Source organism: Brassica napus, chromosome C3 (assembly GCF_020379485.1).
Source record: "Brassica napus cultivar Da-Ae chromosome C3, Da-Ae, whole genome shotgun sequence".
In the NCBI taxonomy this organism is placed as follows: domain Eukaryota; kingdom Viridiplantae; phylum Streptophyta; class Magnoliopsida; order Brassicales; family Brassicaceae; genus Brassica; species Brassica napus.
In genome coordinates, this window is record NC_063446.1 from 13,994,477 (window position 1) to 14,006,927 (window position 12,451).

The 12,451-nt window shown below is 29.9% G+C and overlaps 2 protein-coding genes across 2 annotated transcripts; both read right to left on the minus strand.

Annotated features, from left to right (window-relative positions):
- Positions 1-2,444: 2,444 nt before the first annotated feature.
- Positions 2,445-3,701, minus strand: LOC106388163 (40S ribosomal protein S26-3-like). Its single transcript, XM_013828174.3, has 5 exons — positions 3,515-3,701; positions 3,340-3,432; positions 3,187-3,271; positions 2,987-3,120; positions 2,445-2,667 (listed from the first exon to the last, which is right to left on the minus strand). Exons 1-5 carry the CDS (start codon positions 3,515-3,517, stop codon positions 2,593-2,595), a joined length of 390 nt encoding a protein of 129 aa, XP_013683628.1. The 5' UTR covers positions 3,518-3,701; the 3' UTR covers positions 2,445-2,592.
- A 473-nt stretch (positions 3,702-4,174) lies between these two features.
- Positions 4,175-6,140, minus strand: LOC106388165 (expansin-A8). Its single transcript, XM_013828175.3, has 3 exons — positions 5,792-6,140; positions 5,368-5,680; positions 4,175-4,767 (listed from the first exon to the last, which is right to left on the minus strand). The coding sequence occupies exons 1-3, from the start codon at positions 5,943-5,945 to the stop codon at positions 4,461-4,463; spliced, it is 774 nt and encodes a 257-aa protein (XP_013683629.2). The 5' UTR covers positions 5,946-6,140; the 3' UTR covers positions 4,175-4,460.
- Positions 6,141-12,451: the final 6,311 nt, after the last annotated feature.

Sequence of the window (12,451 nt, forward strand, 5' to 3'; positions counted from 1 at the left end):
TATGTTTGCATATTATTGTTATTTTTAAATGTAAAATGGTAATCTTACATATGTTTAATGTAGTATTTCCATTTTTTATGATGTATGTTTACATATTATTTATTATTTTCGAAATTATATAAAATGTTTTTTTTTACAAAATAGTAATGTTACCTTATGGAGATAAACAGTCTTTTTTTAGTGAAAAATAGTAATCTTACATATGTTTAATGTAGTTTTTCCATTTTTTATGTTGTATGTTTACATATTATTTTTTAAAATTAAAAATGTAAAATGGTAATCTTACATATGTTTAATGTAGTATTTCTATTTTTTATGTTGTATGTTTACATATATTTATTATTTCCGAAATTATATATAATGTTTTTTGTTTTTTTTTATAAAACGGTAACGTTACATTATGGAGATAAACCGTCTTTTTATTAAGTGAAATGGTAATTTTACATATGTTTAATGTAGTTTTTCCATTTTTTATGCTGTATGTTTACGTATTATTTATAATTTTCGAAAATTTGTAATATTAAAATGTAAAACTATATTTTATGCCACGTGTCATCTTTCGGGAGAAGTTTTTTTCGCTGATGTAGACGTTCTATGGAGCCTCAAAAGGTCCCTTTTATTAGTATATAATATTTTAAAAATTGTGCATTTACTTATTATTGTATATATAATTCTTATATTTATATATTTATAATATTTACTTATTATTTATTTTTCTATATATTGAGTATTTCTCTTTCTTATACTTTATATTTAGTTAATATCTATATTTTATATTTTAAGATAGATGTTTAAATCTTAATGTTTTTTTTCCATTTTTAATGTAAAACTGCAATGTTTAATAGAAGAACTTGGACAAATAGTCAAATAGTTATATTTATGTTTTTTTCTTTTTTATAAAATGGTAATGTTACATTATGGAGATAAACCGTTTTTTTTAGTGAAAAATGGTAATCTTACATATGTTTAATGTAGTTTTTCCATTTTTTTTATGTTGTATGTTTACATATTATTGTTATTTTTAAATGTAAAATGGTAATCTTACATATGTTTAATGTAGTATTTCTATTTTTTATGTTGTATGTTTACATATTATTATTATTTTTGAAATTATATATAATGTTTTTTTTACAAAATAGTAATATTACATTATGGAGATAAGCCGTCTTTTTTTTTAGTGAAAATGGTAATCTTACATATGTTTAATGTAGTTTTTCCATTTTTTATGTTGTATGTTTACATATTATTTTTTAAAATTAAAAATGTAAAATGGTAATCTTACATATGTTTAATGTAGTATTTCTATTTTTTATGTTGTATGTTTACATATATTTATTATTTTCGAAATTATATATAATGTCTTTTGTTTTTTTTTATAAAACGGTAATGCTACATTATGGAGATAAGCCGGTTTTTTTTAAGTGAAAAATGGTAATTTTACATATGTTTAATATAGTTTTTACATTTTTTATACTGTATGTTTACATATTATTTATAATTTTCGAAAATTAGTAATATTAAAATATAAAACTATATTTTATGCCACGTGTCATCTTTATGGCGAAATTTTTTTCGCTGATGTGGACGCTCTATGGAGCCTCAAAAGGTCACTTTTATTAGTATAGATTCGATTTGAACAGTTTTACTTATTTGAAGATTTTATTACAACTTTGATTCATGTGTGATTTTTTTTTAAATGAATTTAATGGACATATTCCTAAAAAGTCATGTTACATTTAATCTCTAATATTATCATTTAAATTTTGGGTCTACCAAAACTTTTTATTGGGTTATCAATAATTAGATTTAAACAATAGATGATCAATTAGATTTATAGATAGTATAAATTAAATAGATATAATTTAATGTTGTAATACATATACCTCCATATGTTAATTATTTAAATATTTGTCGATGTTAACTTTTAAAATTATAAAGATTTTTTTTAAATAACAAAAAACATATTATCTAACAAAGATTAATATTTACTACCTTAAACCAATGAAAACAAATTTTAAACTATATAGTTTATTTTAAAAACTAAACAAAAACTAAATGTTTAATTATTTACTCAATAATATAAATCTATGAAGCGAAAAATTTAATTTTTTAAAAACTTTCTAAATTTATGAAATGTTACAATATTTTTGAATATGACAATAAAACAATATTTTGCTAATCTTTATATATATAGTTAAGATTTTAATAATGAAATAATAATCCAAAAATATATATATAGAAGAATATACAAATACATGTGAACGATTAAAACAATCTATTCAATGAAAAAAATACACCGTAAATTTATTATGTTTTAAAAATTGATAGACATATATATTATAATATATACCAATTTAGAATTAAAAACAAAATGTTTGTATAAAAATAAATGAAAACAAAAACCTGTGGTCGAGATCTAGTTTATTGTTAAAACAAATCATCTCTTGGAGAAAAACAAACAAAAGTGTTTAAAATATAACGAAGTCGAAACAAGAAGTACTAAACAGCTTTCGAGATTCACATGGTACTAGTACGAATAATCTGAACAAAACATAAAACTTGAAAAAGCTGAAACTAGGATATTCAGAGGCTTCAGGCACGCGGGGCAGCTGCAGCTCCAGCAGGACGAGGAGCCTGACCAGGTTGTCCAGGCTTGGGAGCATCCTCCTGATACAAATCATAAATTTCAGAAAGAAAAAAAAAAACAGTAAGTAAAAATTCTTACAGAGGTTCATTCAATCAAACAACAACACAAGAGTCTCACTGAATGAACATGATTAAGTGAAGATACAGGTGGCATACTTAAACCCACATCGAAAGTTTACTTCAAGAAGCAAACAAAGACTACACTATAACAGGAATCACTAAAGATGTAATCAAAACCATATCTCCAAAGTTTGGTTATAGCAAGATTCAATATACTTTGGTACATGAGGATCCAACACTTAACATGATCACTGAGCTAGTGAGTGAGGGATTGATTTACCTTGCGTCTAACAAAACGAGGCGGCGGGGTACGAACCCTGCGGTTGGTGCGTGAACGGACTCTAACAACGTGAGAGTGGATCGCACAAGAGACACAGTATTGCGTCTTAGCATACAGCTTAGGCAACGTGTACCCTACAATCACAGATTCAATCACAAATATTCCAAAGATCCAAACTTTATGGCCGAAATCAAAGTTACCATCGTAGACGCTAGCTTCCTGAACATCTCTAATAGCAGCCTGCTCCACAATGTTCCTGACGATGAACCTCTTGATGGCCTTGTCCTATATACAACACACCACACGAATCAAATCGAATCAAACTCAATAGAGAATGTTGTTAAAGGTGGTACCTTTGGGCAGCATTTGCCGCAGTTGGAGCATCTGATTGGCTTCACGTGCCCACGGTTGTGCTTGTTCCTCCCTCCGTTCCTGCGCTTGAATGTCTGCATCCATTGACGTACCATAAGCGACTCAATATTCTTCAACATTTTCGGTAAATAGGGAAAGATTGAAACGTGAGTATACCATCTTCTTTGCTCGGCGGCTGCGACTACGACTCCTCCTCTTCTCGTGAGCTGTGTGCGTCTGCTGCTAGGGTTACTCTGCTGCTCGTCGACGAGTGATTTGATTATTTACAGTGGAGATTTACTTTTTGGGCTTTGAAATATAAGTGGGCTTGGGTTTTATCGATCCCCATCCGTATTAATGAGGATTTTCAAACTAAATAAATAAAAACTAATTTGAACCGTTGACTTGACTTAAAAGTCATCTTTTTATTGGTAGTATAGATTCTATTTGTACCGGTGATGGAAAAACTTGCACACACAAACTATTTACAAGAGTAAAGAATTACAAGAAAATGTAATTTATTGTTGTTCCTTGTGGTAGTGTGGTGCGAAAAGTTTATCCACGAAATTGTTCATCAATTTATATTTGTTAAATGTAGTTTACTATTATTTATAATTGAAATGATATGGTGATATACCCAATGTTAAAAAAAAATTGAGAAGTACCATACATATTGTCCACAAATTTTTCAATTTTTTTGATGTGGGATACTCTAATTAATACATCCCCTCACGTTTGTAGGACTGAACATCTCCAGTTGTGCATCAATCTAAAGATTTTAAAACCTGGTTTTTGATATTATATTAGTAGGCTCAGATCACATTCAAATGAGTTAAAGATTGCAACATATTTATGATGATAATTTTACTAAAAGGCTAAGAGATTTTGGATTACAAGGAAAAACAAAGTATGCCAAAAGGCTAAATTCAATAAAAGATGTAAAAGCAAATGAAAAACCTTTGCTCTTTGTAGGCAATCAGTAAACCAACAGTTCGTAAAAAAAAAAGAGAAAAAAAAAAAGCTAAGCTATGGCGGGTGTGATTTTTTTTTTGACAAAAGACTTGGTGGGTGTGTTTACGGAGCCACCTCAACAATATGCAGCCACGTGAGCACAGAAAAAGGTTTAGAATTGACCGCCTTGGTAGGTTTGTCCAAACTGCCAATTTGAAGGAGCCACGTCATTGCTAATGACGGTGCGACCATCGCTGGTAGTGACCTGGAACGAGAGGCTTTGGTCGTTGAGGTAAGAGTTGCTCTGCCAGTTCTGTCCCCAGTTCCTAGACATAGCTTGCCACGACCCTGTCTTTGAGCCTCTTATCGAGACCGCGTGGACGTCTCCTGATCCTCCTACGTTCGAGATCAGAACTAGGTTGAAGTATGAGTGTCCGTTGATCGTAAATCTTATCCCTCCTTTTTTCATACACGGTACTCTGCATTTATACACCATTGAAAACAACATAACTCATTAGCTTAGTTCAACGTTTAAGAAATAGCTCGATGGTAATTAATTAGTTACTTTTTATAGGACTTGCTCATTGACGAAACTATATGAACCTAGATGCTAACAAATTATTTATTATTTATTTATTATATTTACATTAAATATTTGATAAAATATAAAAAGTTAGATATATATGCAAAAATCAGACAAACTGTGAACCAACACTAAAAATAAAGTTGGAAGAGAAAAATGACCACTTAATTGCAGATAAATTGATGGGGAAGAAGATATAATTAATTCAGTCAAAAAAAAAGATATAACTAAATTAATCGTAATCTTTTTTTTTTTTACTTTGTTTAACTATTTAACTTAATTTAATTGGTTTAGACTGATCTAGTATGATTTTACTCTTTTAAAACGACTTTTAAGAAAATTGTTTCATCAACAATTAATTTACCATTACCTAAATCTGTTTTTAGAACATTGTTAATGTTTTAACTGTTTGTTTTGCAATGGTTAAGCATGTTTTTTTTTGCAATGGTTTAGTAGGTTACTTGCCTTTCAAGTTATAAGTACAAGTATAACTCACCTTCGAAAAGAGACGGGGACAATGCCTGCTCGGTACTGAGCAATTTTGAGAAAAGCTGGTTCGGCAAGGTCAAAATGCTGAAGAGGAGGATTGCACCATCCACCATTATCGTTGGAGAGGCCAAGGTTCGGTGGACAAAAGTTAGTAGCTGTGACGGTGATAGTAGAACCTAGACACCATCTTGGGTCATCGTTGCACTTCATCTCGTAGCACGCACCGCACGTGAGTCCGTTGTTGAATAAAGCCGTGCTAAGAGCCGCCGTATTGGTCCCGTAATCTTGGCTATACAGATTACCATAGCCACAAGCTCCGCCTGATCATATTTAGATACGTTTACGTGTTAGCTAACAAACGCATGAAAAAAGACACAAGATTATAGCTAACATGCGTGTTTGTTGTTATTGGTCATGACTCATGAGCATACCCATTGTGCCGGAAGCGTCGGCGCCACCGTAGAACGTGGCGTGACCACCTTGCCAACCCCCATCGTCTCCGTGAGCTGCGTGGAGAGAGAATAATAAAGTGAGTATGGATAAGATTGAGATTATAGAATATTTGGAGTCTGATGTAGTATCCATTTTAATTTTAATTTGTTTTTGTTTTGTGGAGCCTAGACTTTGAAAGTTTGGGGGTTGGTTAATTCAGTTTTGAGTATCTGATTTTTTTTGGTGAGAATCGTGATACTGATATGGGATCAAACGTGGAGGGACTGAGTATATATAGGAGTTTTGGACTTTATAATAATGGCAAGAGATACTATTAATAAAAGTGGTGTGTCGACTAAGTATATTGATTAGGCAGTCATATACTTATGCCAATTTGCGAGAGAATTGCGCCTAATACTTCTCGTTAAGTCCCAATGTATCTCATCAATTTCTGGTATGTATCCAATGATGATATAGTTTTTTTCGTAAATTGAGCATAAAATTCAAGATATGGCCAAATGGGTAACTTGTTTGGATAACTAGTAGTAAAGTCAAAAATGTAGGCCAACGTTATTCTTGAGAATAGTCATAACTGTTTTTGATTTTCTAGTATTTGTTTGAGATAAGTTTTTTATTTGTATCGTATAATATTTGTGGACAACAAATTAAACAGTCAAGATAATAAAACTGTATGTATGTATGATATTATAAGATCAGGGGGGACTTTGAAGGTTGTGGCCACATGCAAATGTTGCGGTTAGACCAACTACGATTCCTAATCAAGTGGCCCCTACTTGCACATGCTTCTAAACACAAGCCTTGTTCATTTGTCTCTTATTTTAAGTTGGTCATATGATCTTATCTCTTGTTTTTGAAGGTAGTTAACAAAATTCCTTTATATTTACAAGACGTTGTAACTAGTGTCATCGGTATGTCCAACCTACTCTTATGAAAATATTACAGGATTAAAATGTTTATGTTGTAATTTTCTTTTGCTATTGATGCAGTTACCTCTTTAAAACTAACGTGAATACATTGGAATATGGAAGTAGTTCACTTTATAATATGATTTATTCTTAGGTTCACCAACCAATAGGATTTCATTATTTCAAATTCGATATCTTTTATAAAAGAAAACAAAATATTGTCAAATTATATTATGTTTTTAAAATTAAAAGGTAAAAAAAAAGTAGTAGTAATTAAAAATATATATTTTAAAGTCGTCAACAAAACACTAATCCATAAAACCTAATCCCTAGACCCGAAATCCTTGGATAAATCCTAAACCCTTGGATAAATCCTAAACTCTAAATCAAAATCACCAAACACTAAAACACTCAAGTGTTTATGGTTTAGGATTTAGAGTTTAGTGTTTTTTTTATTTAGAATTTAGGATTTATCCAAGGGTTTAGGGTTTACCCAAGGGTTTAGGGTTTAGGGATTAGGATTTAGGGTTTAGTGTTTTGCCGGCGATGTTAAAAATATATATTTTTTAATTCTTTTTTCTGTAACTACTATTTTTTTTAACTTTTTTTTAAAACATAATATAACTTGACAATATTTTATTTTCTTTTTTAAAAGATATCAAATTTGAAATAATGAAATCCTATTGGTGAACCTTTAGGTTCACCTTAGGGGGTGAATCCAAGAATAACTCAATATGATATTAGATGGTGGGGATTACCATGATGAATTTAGGGTTCAAGACTAAACTCTAGTCTAATTTCAGCCGGTTTAACTCGCCGGTCAATTTTGATAGACAAGTTTATCGGGAAAATTATCTACTGGTTTTCAACTGAGCTACTCAAGGTTCAGTACGTTTTCGTTGGCATGCAGTCAGAGTAGATACTAGTGATTTATATGCATCATTCCATTCTTAAATTGACTAAACTGTTATGAAATAACTTATAATTTATAGTATCGAGAAATTTAAATAAGAGTAGAATTTAATATCCGTAGAAAGCAAATAACACTAGTATAAAGGAGAGAGTTTATTATAAGAAGGAAGAAGAAAATGTAATGATTCTTTGATTATAATTGTTCTTGTTTTTGGTGTACAAAAGAGTGAGATGAGTGATGGTATTTATAGTCAACAACAATACATAAAATAACAAAGATGGTGTTTAATTTGGTAAATGAGTGGGTGATCATAGTGCTTGATGAGTATATGATCATAGTGCTTGAGTTGGTAAAGGAGTGGATGATCATAGTGCTTGAGTTTGGTAAAGAAGTGGATGATCATTTCAATGCTTATCTTATAACACTCCCCTTTGATCATCCATCTTGTATTACGTGGTGCCTCGTTAAAAACCTAGTCATGGAAAACCCAATGGGAAAAACCGTAGTAAAAGTAAAAAGAGTACAACTACGTAAGCTCTCCCTCGAATGAGTAGTCATAGAACCTTTAGAACAATGATAGATTTTCATCTCTCAAATTGTAACATTCTCTTTGGGTGTCTATCTTTTGTATGTTCTTTGTTGCCTCGTTAAAACCTTGTCATGGAAAAACCCAATGGGATAAAAAAAAACCATGATAAGGAAAAAGAGTACAACCACACTAACTATCATATTTCTTTCCCTGGAAACAATATCTTCAGGATATGCATTCCAATCAACTCTCTTCAGAGAATTAAGCTTAAAAGAATAAACTCTATTCATTTCTATTATGATATCTAGGGCCTTTAGACTTCTTGTCTATAATTCTCTTTTGACTTAGACAATAGTTTATTGGTCTATTTGGATTTCAAACAAAATTTCTTACATATAATCGTATAGAAATTCGTCTCGTACATACGAATTATTCATTTGTAACTATAGAAGTTACTATTATGATTTTCTTTCTTTTCATATGAAATTACATCTTTCAGTAATGAAAAAGATTAATAATTTTCTTAAATAACACTCTTACGTATGGTATTTCAGGACCAAACATATACGAGCGTCTTAAATAAAATACTTTAAGGATCTTTATGATAACATCTCAGTTTTAGATCTCCAGTTTAGAATACATAAAAACAATATAGTATTGTCAAGAGTTTTCTTTCAAAATATAATTTTTCTATAACTCTTCAGGAGTTTTGATTATATTCAAATCATGATTCTATTGATTTATAATCTCTTGATAAATACAAATAGATACATTTGTTAACCTTATAATATTTCATATATCCCATAAAATAGTTTGTTTCAATTCGATCGAATATGCAGAGTTCCCGGGAACATGATTTTGATATCATCAATCCTTTATGGATTATACTTTCAGGGATTAACATTTTTCAAGTGGATTGTTTTATTCAAGTTCTTCCTTTATTACCAGACTATAAGGAACTTGAAACTAGTTGCATCTATCATATGAAATTATGTCTCTTCACAATCAATTTCATATTGATCTTTCTTTGTGTGCAACGGTTCATTTACATCTCACTTGTTTTACACCTTTTAGTGTATGGACTACTGGTCCAAATACTTCTCTATTTCACAAGAAGTTTATATCTTTGTCTATTGCATCTTTCTGATTTGGCCAATCATTTCTTTGTGTACACTTTTCAATAGACTTTCTTTCATGATCCTCTTTCTCATTTATTATATCAACTGCTACTTTGCATGTATAATATCATCGACGTCAATTTTCTTATCGGTTCCATTTTGTTTCATACATGACATAACTTATTGAGATCTCTTCATTTGTCTCAGGTACCTGAATTTTCGTCAGTCATGTTTAATTTCTCTTGGAGATCATACAAAACTATATTGCCTCGTTTTGACCATTATCAATATATGCTCCTTTTCATTTACGAGGATTTATCTTGGGAACCAATCTGTTTACCACGCTGCAGGCGTGACTAGCAGTTTGATAATTTTCTTGTAGAACATTTATTCTTATTGGAGCATTTACAGCTGGTATATGTGACTTGATCACTATATTTATATGGGTCGTGTCTGGCAACTGCTTTAGTAAGTTTTGAAATGAATTATCTTTTGGACTTCTATTTCACATTGTGTTTAGCCCGAGGATCAATGATAATTCATTTCAACTTATTTTCTTTTCCAGCTGTTTATTTTCTCCCCCTTATGTTGGAAGTACTAACTCACTTTTAGAATTCATGTATAGCCTTACTTATGTTTTTCGGGGATGGCTCTGGATTCTTAAGTGTCAATAGAGATTTATATCCAACATATATTTCCAACCTCATTTCAAAACACATCTCCATTTGAAGCTGTGTGGCGGAGCAACATCCAACATTCTTAGATGAAAATGATTGGTTTCTGATCCTAGACCAATGATGGGGAGAACTAGTGAATATTTATTGGCTTGATGCGAACCAGTGTTGCTCAAAATGTTTAGCACTTATCTCAGTGAATGTGGTATAGTCTTTAAAGACTTTAAAAAGTGAATTCACCAATATTATAAAAATGCATAGTGGGTGATCAGTCCACTAACATCTTCGTTATTTATGCCAATATCTTATTTTGGCTGGTGAAAACCATATTACCCTTTTATCTTATGGGTAAGCAACATATGTCAAATCATTTGGAAGAATCTTTGGGTTCTTATATGACTATGCATATGACCTATATATTCGCATTATTAATGAACCAAAATGGTCTAACTGATTCATGCCAAATGTAAACTTCTAGTTTACTATACATTTATCTTCATTATACTAATCTTTGTGTAGTACAATATATAAGAGGCTGTAGATATTTTCTCTAAAATACTTATACTGCTTTGAGAATTATTTCTGATTGAAATGTATATATCATTTCGTTTGCTTATTGTCTCAACATAAGTGTCTCAAAATCTCATGGATTTACTTTGAGAAAAATTCATCAATCTTAGTTTTAGTGTAAACATAATCTTCTGGATGTTTGACTTATCATAAAAAGTGAGATTCTTTAACTCTTCCCCTCGAGATGATAATACTACAGGTTTATCAATCTCGAATGTATCTCATTTTCTTAATCAACACTATATCCTACATGGGTTATGTATTTTTCGTAGATCCTTTTAACTTTTGATACTTATAAAAATACAATACCTTAAGAACTTTAAATTGCATTCTTAAAAACTTTAAATTGAATTTTTATGTGCAGTAATACTATGTACACTTCTGGAGCATCATATAGATCCTCTTTTTAAGCATTCTATAAGTTTTTACTACCTTGTATTGTACACACAATAAATTTTCTTTCATCTTCAGATGAATTCATAATTTCTTTTCTTTATTACCATGTTTATTTTCTCAACTTTAAGTGAGAGTATGAGTTCTATAAAGAAACTCTTTGGACCTTGACCTCATTTATGCTTACGTCTAAAACCACTTTTATGTTCATTTTCTTGACCAATGCTCACGTTTAAAAGGGTATAAATGTCATATTCTCTTCAGGAGAATGAATCATAATCAACTAGACGTGATTTATCAATAGATATTTTTCATATATATGCATCATAAAAAATTTATTGAAGAAATTTTACTTTTAAACTTAACATCCAACATAGTTGGCTTTATTTACAGACTTTAGGTCTTGTAATCTTTAAATGCAACATACAAAATGAGCTTTAGGTAATCACTTCAGGTGATAATACATTTTTTATATATATTATTCTCCAAAACTTATGGATCTTTTAGATTGAAGCTTTAAACTTAAAATCCTCAATATAAATGGTAATAAAATCAAAATATTTCAAATATATATAAATATGTATTAACAAAGGTGTCTTATTATATCAGAAAATAAATAAGACTTTCATAGTAATTATTATATAGACTATATTATTACTCTCATGCTTTTTAACAAAGTTTAACCTATCAATCAATTTAATGAACAAATTTATATCACTGCCAACTTCATGCAAATTGATTTATCTAATCAAGTTTGTTAAACTTGTATATAAAGCATAAAATACTTATCTTATAAACAGAAGTATATCGGCGATGAAAGTTTCAGCTGTTCACGTTTCTGAATTGGCTGATAACTTGTACATATCTTTCCGAGAGAATACACAATCCTGAAAACTTTAAATTTTGCTCATATAAACATGGCCATTACATTAGTAAATATCAACATATAATCCAAATTCTTTTATGATATTAGACCAAAGACTAATCGACTACAAAACTAACCGATTACAAATAATTTCTTTTATGATGTTAGACCATGAATCATAAAGTATGTTTCCTTAATACCATTAAACCATGAAGCATATTAAAGTATAATAAGCAAAATTTAATTCATCAAATAACTATTATTCTTACATATAGACAAGCGTTGATATATATATATATATCATCGTCTAAAATGACTATATATATATATATATATATATTTTTTTTTTTTTTAGAATTTCGCAATTTTAAAATGAACCATTTATTATGAACTTCATAATTTAAAAACCGTTTACATTAATCATGCAAGCAATTACAAGGAGAAGCGATGTAAAGAAAATTAAACCGATATTCATCTTAAATTCACCCGGAGTAAATTCTCCAAATAATAAACCATAAATAGAAACACAAATAAAAATGGCACATAAAAACAAAAGTGTGCGAATCATCTTTCTTGAAATGAAAAAATCGGAGGAGAGCGACTTGAATTTTTTTTTTTTTTTTTTTTTTGAGAGAAGATGAAATGTTTTGGATGATGAAATGGAGTGAAAA